At 47.5% G+C, this 19153-nt stretch overlaps 1 protein-coding gene and 1 pseudogene across 14 annotated transcripts; one reads left to right on the forward strand and one right to left on the reverse strand.

Annotated features, from left to right (window-relative positions):
- Nucleotides 1–128: 128 nt before the first annotated feature.
- TROAP (trophinin associated protein) lies at nucleotides 129–6933 on the reverse strand. Of its 14 annotated transcripts, none has more exons than XR_015164819.1 (15): nucleotides 6800–6913; nucleotides 6403–6557; nucleotides 6123–6309; nucleotides 5311–5468; nucleotides 5084–5221; nucleotides 4812–4843; nucleotides 4262–4314; nucleotides 3683–3804; nucleotides 2432–2558; nucleotides 2252–2335; nucleotides 2091–2150; nucleotides 1693–1827; nucleotides 914–1547; nucleotides 442–635; nucleotides 129–295 (listed from the first exon to the last, which is right to left on the reverse strand). XR_015164819.1 is itself a non-coding variant. In XM_086403861.1 (15 exons), the coding sequence occupies exons 2-15, from the start codon at nucleotides 6544–6546 to the stop codon at nucleotides 248–250; spliced, it is 2157 nt and encodes a 718-aa protein (XP_086259987.1). In that variant the 5' UTR covers nucleotides 6547–6557; nucleotides 6800–6933; the 3' UTR covers nucleotides 129–247. The 14 variants fall into 14 exon arrangements, 11 of the variants coding, with proteins under 11 accessions (XP_086259987.1, XP_086259981.1, XP_086259978.1 ...); XR_015164817.1 differs by having other exon boundaries at nucleotides 4812–4894; XM_086403861.1 differs by having other exon boundaries at nucleotides 2442–2558; nucleotides 4812–4894; nucleotides 6800–6933.
- On the forward strand, nucleotides 6545–9151 carry LOC147371653 (ribose-5-phosphate isomerase pseudogene; annotated as a pseudogene).
- Nucleotides 9152–19153: the final 10002 nt, after the last annotated feature.

Here is a 19153-nt window from a genome sequence, read left to right on the forward strand (position 1 = left end):
TAGGTGAGGGAGTCTGGGGGAGGGGGAGAACCCAGGGCTGACCTCTAAGTTGGAGAACACTGCCACCATGTGGACAAGAACAACACAGCAGTAGCTGGCCTAGGCAGGACCACAGGAAAAGACACTTGGACACTTTAGAAACTTTATTGAAGGACAAAAGGGTGTCAGTTCCAATCCACGGTGTGGAAAATAAATAAGGTTAAAAGGAAGGAGAAAGACAGGACAGGGGTGAGTGGACGCAGATGCCTCATGACGGAGAATCCTGTGGGGCAGCATCACCAACTGGAATAAAACACTAAGGAGAAAAAAGACTTTGTCACAGCCCAGCCATTCTTGAACTGTACCCAGCTCTTCCCACTGTAAAGAAGCCGAGGCCGCCCCCTGCCCCCACTTCCCACAGGCCTCTGTGCAGGTACAGCTGGCTGTGGACGGCAGGCTCACCAGGGCGTCCTGCCATTCCAGCAACATGGCCACTGGGTTGGTGCAGACCCTGGTGAGGCCTGAGGGAGGGGCTCGGCTGGTGTAGAAGGCACACTCATCGTCCAGGCAGGCCTCGTGGAAGCCGTGGATGGCAGTCAGACATGCTTTGAGGCGCTGCCTCAGGGCCATGGTCCGAGGGGCCGGATGGCTGGCACCTGAGCGCCAGGGGCCATGGAGAGTTCAGGGTGGACTCTGAAGTCCAAGACTCCCACCACATACCGCCCTTTCCCACCCCCCACCAGGGCCAAGCCAATTAGGAGTACAGGGCTGAAGGTGCCATACCACCCCCCCGCCCACCCCAATGGGAGAGCTAGGCTGGGGCAAGGCAGGCAGGGGAAAGAAAGCATGGGATCATCTGGTGCAGGGCAGGCCCTGCTCCCAGCAAGAGATGATAACCTCCTTTGTTCACAACCCCACCCAAGCAACTCCTTACCTGCCGGGCCCGGTGAGGGCTTCAGAGACTGCAGTGAGTGGATAGGGGGACTGGCACAAAGTGGGCGCTGGGAGGAGAAGGTCAGGCTGGTGGTCGCTGGAGTCCACTGACTGGTGCGGGGCCGTGGACTTGACTCTGGATTTCTGAGTTCCAGGGAGCAGGCTTCTGATACCCCTGGATCTACCCTAGTGAAGGGCTCTGGGAGTCCTATCTGCCCCTGGGGGCAGGCCTGAAGGGGTCCAGGTTCTGCTGGAGGGCTGGGCCCTGATGCCTCAGGCTGCTCCTGGGTGGAGGGCTCTGGTTTCTCAGGCCCCCTCCCATGGCAGGACTCTGGGGGGCCTTGCTCAGCTGGAGGGCAGGGCGGGGCAATCTCAGGCTCCGCTCTAGGGCAGGGCTCTGGCTTCCCACACTCCTCTGGAAAGTAGGGTTTTGGCAGCTCAGGGTGCTGTAACAGTCCAGAAAGGTGAAAAGCCCCCGGTATTTTTTCAGGGGCATTCAGAGTTCTAGAAATCTCAGCCAGCGGGGGCTGAAGTTCCACCATATCCAGAGAGGAGCTTCCATTAAGGGGGGCACACTTGCCCTCTGCCAGCCCCTCCACTTCCTGCCGCAAAAGCTGCTGCAGGATACTGATGCGCTGTAGGCAGGAGAGAGCGTGATGTCAACAGCATGTCTGTACCCACTCTGTCCTATTCCCATGCCCACCTTCCCCACTCCTATTTCTCAGTCCCAGCCCTGTCAGTGTCCATCAGCCATTGAAGCTGTTACCCACACCAGCCCACCTGCATCTTCAGCTCCTGGAGGTTGGGGGTTCGACTGGGGTGGGGTCCATAAGAAGTCGACACGGGTGGTTTCCCAGGCCCCTCCTGCAACCTTATACCACTCTCCTGGTCAAATAACCGGACTGCAATCTGCTCCTGCCACATGGGAGGAGAGGGGTCACATGAGGAAGCCAGGCTGGGGTAAGAAGAGGACTACTTTGAGTCCAACCCTCATGAGGAAGGGATCAGGTCCTTAACTGAGTGTCCCCAGACTTGGATTAGAAGGGGCAACAGAGAAGCAGGGAGAGTTGGAGGGTTAGGCAGCTTTTTCTTAAGAGCCCACCTGCCTCAAAAACGCTGGGCCTGAGATCAACAGGACAGAATCAGGTATCTCAGGATGGGGAAGTTCAGATACTTACCCAGGGCAGGGCAGGCTCTTCAGGGCAAGGTTGAGGGGAGAGGCCACTCAACCCTCGGGCCTGGGTCAGAAGTGAGATGCCATGACTCCCTGTACCCATCCATCATCCTCTTCCTCCCCCAGTCCTGGCCTAGGCCTGTGACCTCCCCTGCCCTCTCTTACCTGCTGAACTCTGGAGGCTGATGGGAGCGGTGTGAACTGGGTTTTGGGGCGGGTGGCAAGACGCCGCAACACTGAATATGAGATCTGGGGAGAGACGGGGGTGGCTGAGCAGGGACAGATCGAGACCCAGCAGGGATCCCAGCCAGACTGTTCTGCCCTTGCCCAGCCCCCAGTAGCTACAGATACAAACTGGAGCTGAGGGGCCAGGGGATGGTACACGCTGAGCCCGTCCAAAGGGTGATGGCCGGGTGATGGCAGGTGGCACTGCTTGGCCAGGGGAGGGCATCAGGCAGGAGTCACAGCCGTCCTGTGGAGAAGAACCAGGTGGAAGAGTGATCCCTCCCACTCGGCACTGCTCTGTCTTGTTCTCACTTCAGCAGCCAGTGTGATTCTTTAAGAGCTAATCAAATCATATCCCTCCCTTGGTCATTCCCCTCTCCTTGGCTTTCCACTCATTCCAAGTCATAGCCAAGGTCTTATGCTTGTTTATAAATCCTTACCCAGCCCGATTCTGTCATTGCTCTAACTTCTTACTTCCTCTCCTTCTTATTCTGCTTTAGCCTTGCTTTTTTGCTGATTCTCAAGCACACCAGGTAGACCCCCTGTGTACATCTGAAGTTCTCATGTCCTGGAACGTTCTTCCCTCAGATATCTGCGGGGCTCACTCCCTCAACTCTTTCTGCTCTTCACATAGCCACACCTCAGTGATACTCCCTTGACCCCTGCAACTGCAATACCACCCACTCCCTCCAGTTCTCCTTCCCTTATAGTACCTTGGGGGCTTCCCTGGTAGCTGAGACAGTAAAAAATCTGCCTGCAATGCAGGAGACCCAGGTTCGATCCCTGGGTTGGGAAGATCCCCTGGAGGAGGGCATGGCTACCTACTCCAGTATTCTTGCCTGGAAAATTCAATGGACAGAGTACCCTGGCGGGTTGTAGTCCATGGAATTGCAAACAGGTGGACATGACTGAAGCAACTAACAATTTAGTACCTTTTGTTTTTAACAGATAACTTATAACCATCTGACATACTATATATTTTACATGAGTATTTATTTTCTATCTCCCCTTCTAGAATGTGAACTTATTTCGTATTGTATAGCCAGAACCTAGAACAGTGCTTGGCACACAGTAGCTGGTCAATAAACCCCTGTGTGTGGAGGAAATGAACGAGCTGTCAGATCTGTCTCACTCTCAGCACTGACCTGACAGTGACCTAAATACATATCAGACTGTGACCTCTGGAGACCTCCAGGGGCCAGTGCCACTCTGGAGAGGGCTTGGGTCCATCTGGGACAAACAAGGACCCAATGAACATGCTGAGATCCAAGCAGGGACTGTTTGGCTCTACCCACAATCCTCAGTGCTGCTGGGGACTCCCTCGTGTACATCCTCTGCCCCTTCCCCAATCCCAGGAGGGTCCCATCTCACCCTGGTGTGGGTTTTATCTCGGGTTTCTTTTAATGGTACCCGCTGGGCCAGGCCGAGGGGGCCACCTCCTCCTTCATCTGACTGAGTGACAACTTCATGTTCCCCTTCAGGGAGAGAGGAAGCTAGGAGGAGACAGGAAATTTGCTGTAGTGTCTGAAACACACATCAAAGTCTGGCACATGGTTTTGCAACCTCCGGAAAGGGTATGCCAGTTTGACAGCCACCACTGCACCATCAAGCCTGGGGACCCATCCAGTACCCCTTTGAACTCAGAAGTCACTCATTAATCTGAATACCCTGAGTGGGCTAGGGGTGTGGTGATGGCTCTAAGCGGCTGACGTAGGACAGTGAGTCGAAGGTAAATCTTGCAGGAAGTGGCAGAGAGAGGATACAAATGAGGACCACCTCCTCTGACACAAGTGTAACCGGGCAAACCTGTGGCCTATGAAGAAGATCTCTTCCTCTCTGTCTCCTCCTGATCTGGCCTTCCCGCCACAGCCCTCCTGAGCTTTCTCTCGGTTTGCTCCCTACAAGCAGGCTCCCAGCTGATGTTCTCTCCCCATGGCCAGACACACTCACCAGGCTGCACAGACGTCTCCGGAAGGGATCCTGAGGCCTGGCTCACTGAAGTCCTGAGGACAACAAGGACAGTGGCAAGCAGTCACTGAGTACCAGATATGAGCTGGGCACTGTGCAAAGTGCTTTACAAACATCATCTAATTCTCACAACTTCAAATGATGATACAAACATTGTCCTCATTTGACAGATTAAAGAAACTGAAGCTTGGCAGGTAAGGCAAGCTTGAACAACTTGTAAGTGCTGAGAGTCAGGAATCAAACCCAAACCCCATTTGTTCCCACAGTCTGTGCTCTAGCCACTACACAAGGGATGGCACCTCTCATTTCTTTCCCCTTCCGCCCCTCACAACCTGAAGAAACTGATGCCATATTGAGGCCGGACTATGAAGGCCTGAACTTCACTGCAAGGGTTCACCCTGGGAATTCACAGATTTTCCCCTCCGCCCCGCCTCCAGGCTGGTGGGAAGTCCTAGAGCTACCAGAGGGCCCAGCCCTGAGGGACTCTGTATCAGATACTGAATCATTCTTTTCCAAATGACCCCCTCCTTACTTGCTGCTGCCACTGGTCTCTCTTCTTAGTTCCTGGAAACAGGGAAGAGCAGAGGGGTGAGAGGAAGATCCTGAAGGTGGAATCTGAGCCACACAGGAGCAAAAGAAAAAGGAGAGTCAGAAGCAGGCTCCAAACCTTCAGGTTTCACCACCAACCCCATCGGCCTCCATACAACCCTTCTGCTTACCAGGAGCTACCTTCCATCCCAAGGCCCAGCTGTGTCCTTAGGAGTTCCCAGGAACACTTAGTATCAGCCCCTTAAGAACACTCACCAGAGCCTCCAACCTCTGGGGACACAAGGTCCGACCTCTAGGCCCTGGTCCCTCCAGCCTTGAGAAGCAGGAAGCCCTGACAGGGTCCAGTCGATGGGTAGGGGTTCTGGGGGCCAAATATGCAGACGCCCGGGCATCCTAGGACCCCAAAAGAGACTCTCAGTACAGGCTCAGGATTCCCTCCTCAGCCTACCCCAGCCTGATCTCCTCCTATCCCGGCTCATTACCTGACCCCTCCGGATGGTGCCTCCCTGGCTCCCTCGAACCAGTACTCTCTGAGCCAGACTGGGCTGGCGCCCCAGGCGACAGCTCTTCACCCCCTCACCTGACAGGATGGTGGCCAGGGCTGCAGGGTCAGCCACAAACTCTATGGTCCCTGGAGCCTCTGCAAGGGAAAAAGAGAAGGAAAGGCGAGGAGGGATAGGAAGGAGGGGAGGCTGAGGGGCTGGGGAGCCTAGCATTGTCACCTTGAGGTGCATGAGCCAAAGAGACTCATATAGCTGAACTCAGCTCAACAAACATTCATAGGACTTTAATCTGCATAAGACACTATTCTAGACACTGCCACCCAGAGAAGAATACGACAAAGCCCCCATCCTCAGGAAGGTAACATCAAACTATAGAGAGGTAACAGATTCAAGTCAAAGTGTGGACATATTATAAGAGAAGTGCAGGGAATTCCCGGGCGGTACACTGGTTAGAACTCGGTGCTTTCACTGCCTTGGCCCAGGTCTAGATCCCATAAGTTGCATCTAATAAAAGAATGAATGAGTGAATGGATAAATGAATGAATAAACAAACAAGTAAAGTGCAGCAAATCATTAGAACAAAGAGCAATTGATAGTGACTAGAGGAGCCGGAAAAGGCTTTAGAAGTGATGACACATTGTTGAAGAAAAGAAAGGGCCTCTAAGAGCAAAGAGCTTTCTAGGAGCAGAGACTAGGAATTATAGTAAGCAGGAGAGGCAGGACTACAAAGCCCCCAAACCCCACTGCACCAACCCATTCTCCCACCCAGTTCTACAGCCTCCAACAGATACCTGTCCGGGGAGGTGGCCTAGGGCCCACATTTTGACCCCCATGGCTAGGCCTGAGCTCCTCCAAGGGGTTCCGGAGCTGAGTGCTCCCCACCAATTTCTCAGATTGCTCTGTCTGACGTGTGGCTTTCAACCTGGGGCCTGCTGAGTCTGCGAGGGGACGCTGAATACTGAGCTTCTGCCCCAATCTCTAGGGGAGGGGAGAAAAAAAGCTGAGCTCAGCGTTGAGGTGCATTGCTGCTTCCTTGTAGCTACTGTCTTCGTTCCCCCAGGCTCCTCTTACCTTTGGATCTTGGTTCTCCTGGTCCAGGGCGCTGGGTTTGACTGTGGGGAGAGGTGGGCGTCTCTGAGAGCGAACGGGAATCTTGCTAGGAGTGGGAGATACACCCCGGAGGAGAGGATCCTTCGGGGCTTGGAGGGTGGTCATGACGACTACAACTAAAAAGGAGAAAAAAGGATCAGGGATCAAAGGTCAGCCAGTTCGAGGCTTTGGTCCTGACATTCCAGATACTCCTACCTCCGCCCAAATCCACGCGCCCAGAAGACCCGGCGCCTGCAAGGGCGCTTTTCGGTCATCTCCTGACACTCCGAGCCTACTCTTTCGTCCCAGGACCCCGAACTGCCTCTCTTCCCTACGAGCGCCGGCAGCCCTCATTCCCTCCAAGATCTCCGTGCCGCACCTCCCCCTGAACCCCTCAGGGTCTCCCCCACTTTCTTTGCTTTTTCCCCCGACTCTCTGGGCCTCTGCTCCAGGTACTTCCCCAGTTTGTAAAATACGCCAAGCTCCTGATTGGCTCGTCTGTGCTCCCGCGGAGCGCGTGACGCAAGATTCAGCTATCCAATCTACAGGCCTCGGAGGCGGGGCCAAAAGAAGGACTAGTTGCCGAGCCGCTTTCTGGCCAGGAAAAAAAATGACCCGACTCAATCAGCCAATCCGAGAGTGGAGCGCGGGGTGGAAGAGGAAAGAGGAGACCGTTCTGAGGTCCAGGAAGGCGTCGGCTCTGAGTCTGGGCAACAACGGGCGCTGGCGAACTCTCGCGAGGTCTCGGGACTGGTGCGGGAAGGTCCAGTCTCGGCACTGTGGAAGGGCTTGCGTCCTGCAAGCTGACAGTGTTGGAGGCTGGCCCCAGCCACTGACTCAGCTCTGATCAGAGTTAGGCCGTCAAGCTTTGGGGACCCTGTCCAGACACTTTGTGGGAAAAGTCTGCCTGGGTCGAGGAACTGCCTCCAAACGAGCGGAGAGGTCTGGAGAAAATTGAACTAACAATAACAAAAATGAAAGGTTACAGTGAAAAAGAAAAAAAGTTTTCCTTTTTCTCTTGCCCTTTTCTGAGCTCTTTTTTTTTTTTTCCACTTTAACTTCCGGATCTGTAGTCGGCAATCAAGGCTAACTTGATATGTAAGCTACATATGTATCTCCTTTAAACTCTGCGTGAGCTACATTGTGCACCTGTAGCTTCTGTTAGTTACATTCTAACTCAATGCTAATCACATCCTGTGTTTGGTGCTCACCTTTACAGCAGTCTTTGCAGAGCACCCCTTGTAGTTCTCTCTCTCTTTTTTTTTCTTATACTACAGAAAGGAGGCCACAGTACAATTCATGAAAGACAATGGACCCAACTGCTGGGTTACCTTACACCGTGGAGAAGGAAATGGCAACCCACTCCAATATTCCTGCCTGGATAATTCCATGGACAGAGGAGCCTGGTGGGCTACAGTCCTTTGGGTTGCTAAGAGTCGCATCGGACTTAGTGACTAGACAACAACAGCCTGACTCCAGTCTGTTACTGTTTTTGAAACAATGCAAGAGGAAAAAAAAATACAAGATCCTTACACATTTGTTCTACATCACTGACCCCTGACTGTGAGCCCTCATCTATATGATCCCCCAGATTCTTTGGCGGGGGCGGGAAGGGGCCACAGTTCTTGAGGCATGTTCTCCCCTCCAGGCTGGCCGAGATTTAAAGCCACCTTTCTATTTCCTCCAAATTCCCTCCATATTTTTTCTTTCCAGCTTCAGTGGACAGAAAAAGCCAAGGTTTTTGGCAACGTCAGAAAATTCTTTTTTTCACTCAAGCTGTATGAATGGTGAGGTATGGTCTTCATTTCATAGAAAAGAAAGACTCAAATGAGAATCATTGGGGCAGTCGTGAAGAGGTGTGCAGCTCGGCCCTGGCAGCACAAGTACCCAGGGCAAGGAGGTTAACAACCTCTGCCTGGGCCCTTCCACGATGTCAAAGGGGGAGGAGGCCAAGAAGCTGGCAGGCTGCGCCGCGGCAGAGAAGGAGGTGAGGAATAACCAAGTGCTGGGAACTGGTAGTGACTCTACAATTGTCCACGCAGTGCAAGGAATACCTAAAAGAGTGAAACGAGGGAATCGGAACCACGTTTGTATTCCCACTTCCTTCCAGGCCCATCAGCTTATCCTACAGTATGACTTACCTCTCAGTGAACCAGAGATCCGCCACACCATCGATGGTGCTGATGAAGTAGATGCAGACCTCAACCTCACAAGGGCGGTGGAGGCCACCTCACCCAGAAAATTGTGGCTGGCAAAGCCATCCGTTTCATTGTGATCTCTGATTTTAGGAAAGATTCAAAGAACCTCGGGGATCAGTGGCACAAGGGGATTCCCATCGAGGTCATCCGATGGCCTATGTCGCAGTGAGCTGAACCGGGACCCAGAAGTTTGGGGGTGCGATTTAACTTCCACTGGCTGTCAACAAGGCAGGTTGTGTGGTGAGGGATAATGGGAACTTTATCCTGGACAAATGGAGTAAAGTGAACACAGCTATCAAAATGATCCCAGGCATGCTGGACATGGGCCTGTTCATCAACATATTGGAGAGACCCTACTTCCGGATGTAGAACAGCTTGGTGAACAGGAGGGAGAAGCTGTTCTGAACTGGCCTTGCAGGAGTGTAGTGTGTTTCTCTCGTGTTCCCAGCCCACCTCGGAGGCGGCCACGTCTCTCTGAACCTTTGCCTTAATGCGTCTGTGCCTGCTGGACAACTTGAGAGGGTGAGGGGTTGAGGGTTAAGTTCAGTCTTCTGAAGCACTGTTATTACATGTTTTTTTAAAAAGAGAGAGATAAATGTATATGTGCTAAGGCTCTTCAGTCCCATTGGACTCTTTGCAATCCCCATGGACTGTAGCCCACAAGGCTCCTCTGTCCATGGGATTCTCCAGGCAAGAATACTGGAGTGGATTGCTATTTTCTTCTCCAGGGGATCTTCCCGACCCAGGGATCAAACTGGTGTCTCTAATGTCTGCTGCATTGGCAAGTGGGTTCTTTACCACCTAGTAAAACCCTTTATATATATATATATATATATATTTTTTTTTTTTACTATTAAAAATACTCAGTTTTTAAAATAAAGTAGAACTCGATTTCATGTTTTCTATGAAACATTTACACACACACACACACACACACACACACAAGGAAGACTGTTTTTTAAACTTTCAACTTGAGCCTGATGGTTAAGCTTCTGAATATTGGGTTTGCTGAGATATGTAAGTCAAACTTCTTTTGAATCTGGTGAAATGAAGGGCCCAGCCAGCAGCAGTTCCCTGATGCCTTACTGGAAACATGGGAGTTCTTTTACTTTTCTACCGCACTTTTATTTTTATGTTTTGTTGTGATTACACACAATGCATAGTTACTTGTTCTGATATGTGAACTACAAAAGTCTGGCAAGTGTAGGGGTGTGGTGTGTGGTGGTGACTCAGAATGTGTAAACTATCCGGGGGGAAATGTGGGGGTTCTTCGGCTGAGGTCAAGGGATTCATTCTGACCCCTCTTGTTGAAGACCGTTGGACAGAAATACTTGCCAGTACTGCCAAAGCACTGCTGTGAAACACCTATAAATGATTGTCTTTTTGTTGCTGATATTTTTTGGTCCCTTTATTGTTACTTTGCATGATTCGGCGTCAGAGGTTGTTACCTCTTCATATTGTTTGAAGGTTGAAATAAAACAGTTCAGTGCCAAAAAAGAGAAAAGGCCAGTATCATTGGAACTCAGCACAGCAAGCCTGGAGGACTGGGGAGAGGTGTGGCATCTGCCTGTTGGCAGGCAGAGGGGTGAAAACGAGAGAACCTAGAACACCCTGGTTAGGATGGGAGGGGTTACCCTCTAGTGGGGAATGGGCCATGGCTTCAAATGTGCAGGACACATACATTCTCTCCCTGATGCCAGTGTTTCCTATCGCACGACCCTGGAGTTATTCTTGAATTCCTCTTTCCCTCCCCTTCCAGTTTCTTCTTCACACCTTTTCATTATCTTTGGAACTCATTTTCTTGCTTCCTCCTTGTTACCTTCAACCTAATCTCCCCTAGAGGATTGCAAAAGCCTCCCACCACCTGTTCTCTCTTGCTGTCCACAATAATCCATAATAATTCTAGCAGCTAGAATAAGCTTTCCAAAAGGCGAATCTGATCATATTGCCACTGTGCCTTGACTTCCCCCCACTCCAACTCCCCGTCTTATATCACTTTCCCCTTCTTCTCTGCTTTCCAACTCCATTGCCACTCCCAATCCTTGACATTTGTCGTGTTCTTCTAGTCTCTCTGTCTGGAACACTTCCCAGCATGCCAATTCACGCCTCCAAATTGATGTTCACTATTACTTTCTTATAGAAGTCTTCCTTGAACCCCTCTAGTCACAACACTCCCTAATCTAAAAAATAAAAGTTTCCTTAGTTATGTGCACTCAAAGAACTGTGTTTCCTCAGAGCTTGTATCTCAGTTGGTAATTGTATATTCACCAATGTGAACATAATATGTCATATTTATAAACCTGAGCTCTCCTGCTAGACCTCCATGAAGGTGGTGACCTTTTTATTTTTGGCTTACATTATGTTTTCAGTGCCTTGCATTGTTCCTGGCAGTAGAGGTGTTCAATATTTGTTGAATGAGTCAAGAGATGAATGAATAATTGATCAAATGAATACATGGAGAGATAGCAAAGACCTCCGAGAATATTTGAGCTTCCTTTTTACAACAGGGAAGGCTCCTCTAGTCACTCAGCACAGTCCTTGCAAAGGCTAGGAACACTTCTCCAGAGTGTCCAGAGAAGAGTAAGTCCTCAGGGGTAGATGGAACATGGGACAGTAGGTAATAAAACTAGAAAGATGGTCTGACTGGAGGGAAGGTGGGGGTCACCGCATTCCACTAACAGGTACAGCAAATGTACCAGATCCCAACTAGTAGATCAGCAGGGATGGCTGCCGAAAAATACTGTGCGCCTACTGTGTGTAAAGCCCTTTGCCAGACGTTCAGTACACAGAGAGGAGTAAGGCTGAAGTCCGAAGGGTAGAGAAACACCAAGCTGGAGGCTGGCTGCTCAGGGGCTTTCTACGATTTTAAGGTAGTCGGCACAGTGCCGGTCCAAGTCCACACGCCGGGAGACTTGAGTTTGTCAGGCTACCCAGAATCGGTCTTGGGGTCACACTAATCAAATTTGTAAGAGAAATTCAGTGATTTACCATGAGCAACATACCTTCTGGTACCAAAATATTTATGTTTGCTTCTCAGGGCACTACCTTCACAGAATCAACATAAAAGGGAGACTGATTTTATACCATAAAAGCCTTTAAAAGAGCTGATAATCAGAGTATCTGCCACACTTATAATAGCATCTAACCTATTTTCTATAGAGCAGTCTGTGACCTGCTTCTGTTTGTCTTTGCTGGACCTCGAATATGGGGAGTTGGGGAAATAGTGTCAGACTTTATTTTGGGGGGCTCCAAAATCACTGCAGATGGTGACTGCAGCCATGAAATTAAAAGACGCTTACTCCTTGGAAGGAAAGTTATGACCAACCTAGATAGCATATTCAAAAGCAGAGACATTACTTTGCCAACAAAGGTCCGTCTAGTCAAGGCTATGGTTTTCCAGTAGTCATGTATGGATGTGAGAGTTGGACTGTGAAGAAAGCTGAGCGCCGAAGAATTGATGCTTTTGAACTGTGGTGTTGGAGAAGACTCTTGAGAGTCCCTTGGCCCGCAAGGAGATCCAACCAGTCCATCCTAAAGGAGATCAGTCCTGGGTATTCTTTGGAAGGAATGATGCTAAAGCTGAAACTCCAGTACTTTGGCCACCTCATGCGAAGAGTTGACTCACTGGAAAAGACTCTGATGCTGGGAGGGATTGGGGGCAGGAGGAGAAGGGGACGACAGAGAATGAGATGGCTGGATGGCATCACCAACTTGATGGACATGAGTTTGAGTGAACTCCAGGAGTTGGTGATGGACAGGGAGGCCTGGCGTGCTGCAATTCATGGGGTTACAAAGAGTCGGACACGACTAAGCGACTGAACTGAACTGAAGCCACTTCTCTTGTTTTATTCTATTACCCCCCCTTTACTCCCTGTTTTCCCCCATAGACGGAACTATAATATGACTGATATGTTTTTAATTAAGCATGTGAATAAAATGGGGTTTCCCAGGTGGAGCTAGTGGTAAAGAACCCTCCTGTCAGTGCAGGAGACATAGAGACACAGTCGATCTCTGGATTGGGAAGATCTGGAAGAGGGCATGGCAACCCACTCCAGTACTCTTGTCTGGAGAATCCCCATGGACAGATGAGCCTGGTGGGCTACAGTCCATAGGGTTGCAAAGAGCTGGACACGACTGAAGCGACTTAGCATATACATTTATAAAATATGTAGGGTTGTATATTTGTTTCCTATTGCTACCGTAACAAATTACCACAAATTTAGTAACTTAAAATAATGCAAATTTATTCCCTGGGGTTCAGAAGTCTAATATCAAGGTTTGGCCTGGATTCATTCCTTCTGGGGGCTTCAGAGGAGAATCTGTTTGCTTGCCCTTTTAAGCTGCTAGAGGTTGCCAGCACTTCTTAGCTTGTTGCCCCTTCTTCCATCAATTCTAACTTCTTGGTTCTGTTGTCACATTTACTTCACACTGTGATCTCCTGCCTCCCTCTTATGAAGACTTTGTGATTATATTGATCTGACCCATATAATCTAGGATAATCTCCCCATATTAAGATCCTTAACTACATCTGTAAAGTCCCTTTTGCCATATATGATGTTAATAACTTAGAGATTCAGAGGATTAAGATGTGGACATCTTTGGGGATTCATTACTCAAAGTACTACAGGTTAATGAGTGTATGTATTTTTAATTTGCACAAACAACATTGCCGTGTGTGTGTGTGTGTGTGTGTGTGTGTGTGTGGAAAAGGAAATGGCAACCCACTTCAATATTTCTTGCCTGGAAAATTCCATGGACAGAGGAGCCGGGCATGCTACAGTCCATAGAGTTGAAAAGAGTAGAACATGACTGCTGCTGCTGCTGCTAAGTCGCTTCAGTCGTGTCCGACTCTGTGTGACCCCATAGACAGCAGCCCACCAGGCTCCCCTGTCCCTGGGATTCTCCAGGCAAGAACACTGGAGTAGGTTGCCATTTCCTTCTCCAATGCATGAAAGTGAAAAGTGAAAGTGACGTCGCTCAGTCGTGTCTGACTCTTCGCGACCCCATGGACTGCAGCCCACCAGGCTCCTCCGTCCATGGGATTTTCCAGGCAAGAGTACTGGAGTGGGGTGCCATTGCCTTCTCCGAGAACATGACTGAGTATGTGCAAACTATGTTTTTTTTTTTCCTGCCATGCTGTGCAGCATGCAGAACTTCCTCTGACCAGGGATCAAACCTGTGCCCCTTGCAGTGAAAGCACAGTCTTTAAAAAAAAAATTTTTTTTTAATTTATTTATGGCTGCAGTGGATCTTTGTTGCTGTGTGGGCTTTTCTCTAGTTGCGGCGAGCAGGGGCTACCCTCTAGTTGGGGTGTGCAGGCTTGTCATTGCGATGGCTTCTCTTGTTGCAGAGCATGGACTCCAGGGTGAGTGGGCTTCAGTAGCTGTGGCACGAGGGCTCCGTAGTTGTGTTTCTGGGCTCCAGAGCAGTCGCTCAATAGTTGTGGTGCAGGAGCTGAGTTACTTTGTGGCACGTGGGATCTTTCTGGATCAGGGATTAAACTTGCGCCTCCTGAATTGGCAGCTGGATTTTTTTTCCCACTGAGCTACCAGGGAAGCCTGAAAGCATAGTCTTAACCACTGGACCACCAGGGAAGTCCCATATGATTTGATTTTTACTCTTTTTTTTTGTTTGTCAACTCTGTTTCTAGGCTCAATCCTTAGTGCTGTATATAATCTAATTCATTGCTTTTGACAACTGCATAGGATTCCATGCTAAGCATCCATCATGCTTTGCTTATTTATTCCCTACTTCTACTAACAGTGCTAGAAAATCATCATATGTCGCCCCATGCAAACCTGTCCATGAATTTTTCTGGGACATGTATACAGGAATGGAATTTCTGAATCATGAAATTTATGAAAACTTAGTTTCACTAAGTACTTCCAGACCATTTATTCAGAAAGTCTGAAGCTGTTTACACTCTTGATGTATAAGAGTGTGTTACACATTGAAAGTTGATAGATGCTTTCAATGTTACTTGAAAGTTATTACCTCTGTCCTTTCCAACATTTGATATTGTACAAATGTCTAATGTTTACAATTCAATGGACATTAAGTGAACAATGTTATTTTACATTGTATTTCTCTAATTACCAGTAAGTTTGACTGTTACTTCACATTCTTATTAGCCCACAGAGCTCTCCTTCTGTGAAATGCCTCCTTGTTTCCTTTGTGCATTTTTTCCTATTGGTTTTCCTGTCTGTATTCCTGGTGATTTACAAGATGCCACTGTGTATTCTGCATATTAATCCCGTGTCCACTTTAGACATTGCAAATATTTCCTTTAGGTCTGTAGTGAAATATAATTGATTTTCTATCTTGTAACCTTAATGAACTTCTTGGTTTTCCTAGTTTGTCAATTGATTCTGTTGGGTTTTCTATAGACATAATTATGTCTTCTGCAAATCAAAACAGTTTTATAAATTCCCTTTCAGTCTTACTCTTTGTTGAGATTTTTTTGTTTTGTTTTATTTGACTTTACTGGTTTATTTCTTACATCACTGTAGTGAACTTCCAACATTATATTAAACAGTAACAGTGCCTTGACCTTGACTTGTGAGAATCCATCTAAAGTTTCTCCAAAGAATGGCCTTTTTTTTGTGAGACAATCTGAAACTTATGAAAAATTGCATGAGTAGTACACACAAAATTTTTTCTCAGCCATTTCAGAGTAAGTTGCCAATATGTTGCCTTATCTCCCCCCAGTACTTTAGGGCATATTTCCTGCTATCAAGGACATTCTCCTGCATGACCGCAGTGCAGCCATCAAAATCAGGGAAAGAACACCTATACAATTCCTATCATCTAACCTTCAGACCCCATTCAAGTTCTGCCAGCTTTCTGAGTGATGTCCTCTATAGCAAAAGAATTTGGTCCAGAGTCACGTGTTGCATTTAGTTGTCATGTCTCTTTAGTCTCCTTCAATCTGGAACAGTTCTTCATTAAAAAAAAAAAAGTTTATTTATTGGGCTGCACCAGGTCTTAGTTGCAGCATGCAGAATCTTTAGTTGTGGCATGCAAGCTCTTAGCTCCAGCATGTGGGATCTAGTTCCCAGAGCGGGGATCAAAGCCCAATCCCCCGCACTGAGAGTTCAGTCTTAGCCACTGCACTACCAGGGAAGTTCCCAGTTCTTCATCCTCTACTTTCATGACCTGACACTTTTGAGAATGACACGCCAGTTATTTGCAGAATGTCCTTAAATTTGGGTTTGTCCTGATGTTTCCTCGTAATTAGACTCAGGGTATGCATCTCTGACAGGACTGTCACAGAAATGATGCTGTTTTCCTTCTACTTCATTCTATCAGGTGGTGCCTGTGTCCATTTTTCCCGGAACTCTGATTATTTGATTGAAGTGGTATCTGCCAGGTTTCTTCACTATAAATCACTCTTCATCCTTTGTAATTAATATTTAGGGTGAAGTATTTCAATATTGAATTTGAGCCACCTTCCTAGGTGGCTCAGTGGTAGAGAATCTGCCTGCCAATGCAGGAGACTTAGGTTTGATCCCTGGACTTGGGAAGATCCCCTAGAGAAGGGAATGGCAACCCTCTCCAATATTCTTGCCTGGGAAATCCCATGGACAGAAGAACCTGGCGGGCTACAGTCCACGGGGTCAAAAAAAGAATCAGACACGACTTAGCGACTCAACAACAACTTTAATACTATGTAAATATTCCATTCCTCATAAAAACTTTCACTTTATCTACTTAACTATATCACCATGTAATCATACATTCCTATGATATTCAGTGGACTGTTATTCCATTACTAATATTACTTATCCTGTTCCCCAAGTCATTTCTAATTCGGTCAGCAGGAGCCCTTTCAAGTTTTCCACTGTATCCTTTCAGCGTGTTTGTATTCTTTAGCGTTCATCATTTTTTAGCTCTTTTTTTTTTTTCCTTTCTGGCACAGAAACATGTTTCAGGCTCAATTTATACTTTCCCTGCATCAGCTCTGGAATCAGCCATTTCTCCAAGGAGCTCTGGTTCCTTTAGAGGAGAATGTTATTTAAAAACCAAGAGCTGGACACTAGCTGTGCTCATAGCTATTAGGGTATTTCTAACCCCCAGGCCCTCTCAGTGGACAGAGCTGAGGCATATATTCTATACAGACACACACACACATACACACACACACACATGCACAAATTCAGTACATTTACACCTGTATTTCTATATCTAAATGTATTGAAAACCATGAGTTCAAGACTGGCATTTTGCTTTAATAAACCGTGTCATTCACCTGCTCTAAAATACTTCAAAGGTTTTTACTGTCCTTACCAAATATCTGAGGAACTTACCAAAATAAGGTAGGCTCTCTTCTCTTTGCCAGAGTCCAGTTAATGAATTGAGATTTTAAATTTCACAATAAAAAGAAATCAGCCAAAAAGGGATTTTTCTATAGTTGCTTCATTTGAAGATTCATATACCCAAGGGCTTCCCTGGTGGCTCAGTGGTAAAGAATCCACCTGCCAATGCAGGAGACTCGGGTTCAATTCCTAATCTGGGAGGATCCCATATTCAGCAGAGCCACTAAGCCAGTGTGCCAACTATTGAGCCCATGCCCTAGAGACCGGGAGCCACAACTACTGAGTCCATGTGCCACAACTGCTGAAGCCCACGTGCCCTGGAGCCCATGCTCTGCTACAAGAGAGGCTGCTGCAATGAAAAGACCACGCACCCCAACTAGAGAGCAGCCCCCGCTCGCCTCAACTAGACAAGAAGCCAGCATAGCAATGAAGACCCAGCACAGCCAAAACTAACTAAATTTATTTTTTAAAATAATATACCCAACAGACATAACCTACTGTGGTTTCTTAGCCCTCTGCTGGAGAGGTTTATTCTTTCATTTCAAATACTTGAGACTCCTTTTTGTCTTACAAGGGGTAGCAAAGAGGTTCACTTACAGTCGAGCTCTATGGGCCTGACCTGGTAGCTCATTCCTACAAGAAAGGTGCTAGTATTCCTCCTTTAAAATCTTGACTAGCACAGAATTGACTGACAGTGGTGATGATCATTTGCAACTTTTCTTTCCTCATTTTAGATATTAAGAAGCAAGCATTTTCTAAATCAAAGCTATAATGAGGTGCTACCTCACACCAGTCAGAATGGCCATCATTAAAAAGTCTACAAATAACAGGACTTCCCTGGTAGTACAGTGGCTAAGAATCCACCTTGCAATTCCAGGGACACTGGTTCAGTCCTTTGTCTGAGAAGATTCCACATGCCACTGGCAGCTAAGCCAGTGAGCTGCAGCCACTGAAGCCCCTGTGCCTAGAGCCCAGGCTCCACATCCTCAGAGACCACCACAGTGAGAGGCTCACACCACAGCCAGAGAGGAGCCCCGCTCGCTGCAACTAGAGAAAACCTGTGCACAGGCAATGAAGGCCCAGTGCAACCAAAAATAGGCACATAAATATTTTCCTAAAGTCTATAAATGACAAATGTTGGACAGGGTGTGGAGAAAAAGGAATCCTCGTACACTGTTGGTGACAATGTAACTTGGTACAGTCACTATGGAAAACAGTATGGAGATTCCTTAAAAAATAAATAAATAAAAAGAGATACCATAGGATCTAGCTATCCCACCCCTGGACATATATCTGGAAAAACTCTAATTTGTAAAGACATATGCACCCCAGTGTTCATAGCAGCACTATTTACAACGGTCAAGACATAGAAAGAGCCTACATGTCTTTCAACAGATGAATGGATAAAGATGTGGTACATATATACAATGGATACTACTTAGCCATTATAATGCCACTTATGACAGCAAGGGTGCAACTAAAGATTATCATACTAAGTAAGTCAGAGAAAGAAAAATATGATATCACTTATATGTGGAATCTAAAATATGATACAAATGAATTATTTACAAAAGAGAAATAGACTCACAGACATAGAAAACAAACTTCTGGTTGTCAAAAGGGAAAGGAGGTGGGGGAGGGATAAATTACGAGTGTGAGATTAACATATACACACTGCTATATAGATAACTAGGAGAAGGCGATGGCACCCCACTCCAGTACTCTTGCCTGGAAAATCCCACGGACAGAGGAGCCTGGCAGGCTGCAGTCCATGGGGTCGCTAGGAGTCGGACACGACTGAGTGACTTCACTTTCACTTTTCACTTTTCACATGCATTGGAGAAGGAAATGGCAACCTACTCCAGTGTTCTTGCCTGGAGGATCCCAGGGACGGGGGAGCCTGGTGGGCTGCCATCTACAGGGTAACACAGAGTTGGACACAACTGAAGTGACTTAGCAAAATATAGATAACTGCAAAAGTCTTACTGTATAGCACAGGGAACTATATTCAATATCCTGTAATAAACCACAATGGAAAAGAAAGAAAAAAAACCCAAGCATTTTCTATTCTCTAACATAAACTTTTAAAGGTAGTAAATGTATGAGTCTGGGCAAAGAGATAAAAGAATTTGGCTGTATTGTAAAATGTATAAATTATCTCTTGGGCTAGACAGACCTTGATCCAGTAACAATAGTGATACTTTATCAGTCCATTTCTCC

This window comes from Bos grunniens, chromosome 5 (assembly GCF_055505025.1).
Source record: "Bos grunniens cultivar Pamir isolate PY7600 chromosome 5, Bosgru_T2T1.0, whole genome shotgun sequence".
NCBI classification, from domain to species: Eukaryota; Metazoa; Chordata; class Mammalia; order Artiodactyla; family Bovidae; genus Bos; species Bos grunniens.

Bases quoted from the DNA above. Each gene is read 5' to 3' on its own strand.
- TROAP (XM_086403861.1), bottom strand. From the start codon at position 6,546: ATGACCACCCTCCAAGCCCCGAAGGATCCTCTCCTCCGGGGTGTATCT. The intron at 5,222-5,310 runs GTAATGAGCCGG...TTGGGGTCCTAG, and splicing joins GCACCATCCGGAGGGGTCAG to GATGCCCGGGCGTCTGCATA. The intron at 3,805-4,261 runs GTGAGTGTGTCT...GTCTCCTCCTAG, and splicing joins GGAGACGTCTGTGCAGCCTG to CTTCCTCTCTCCCTGAAGGG.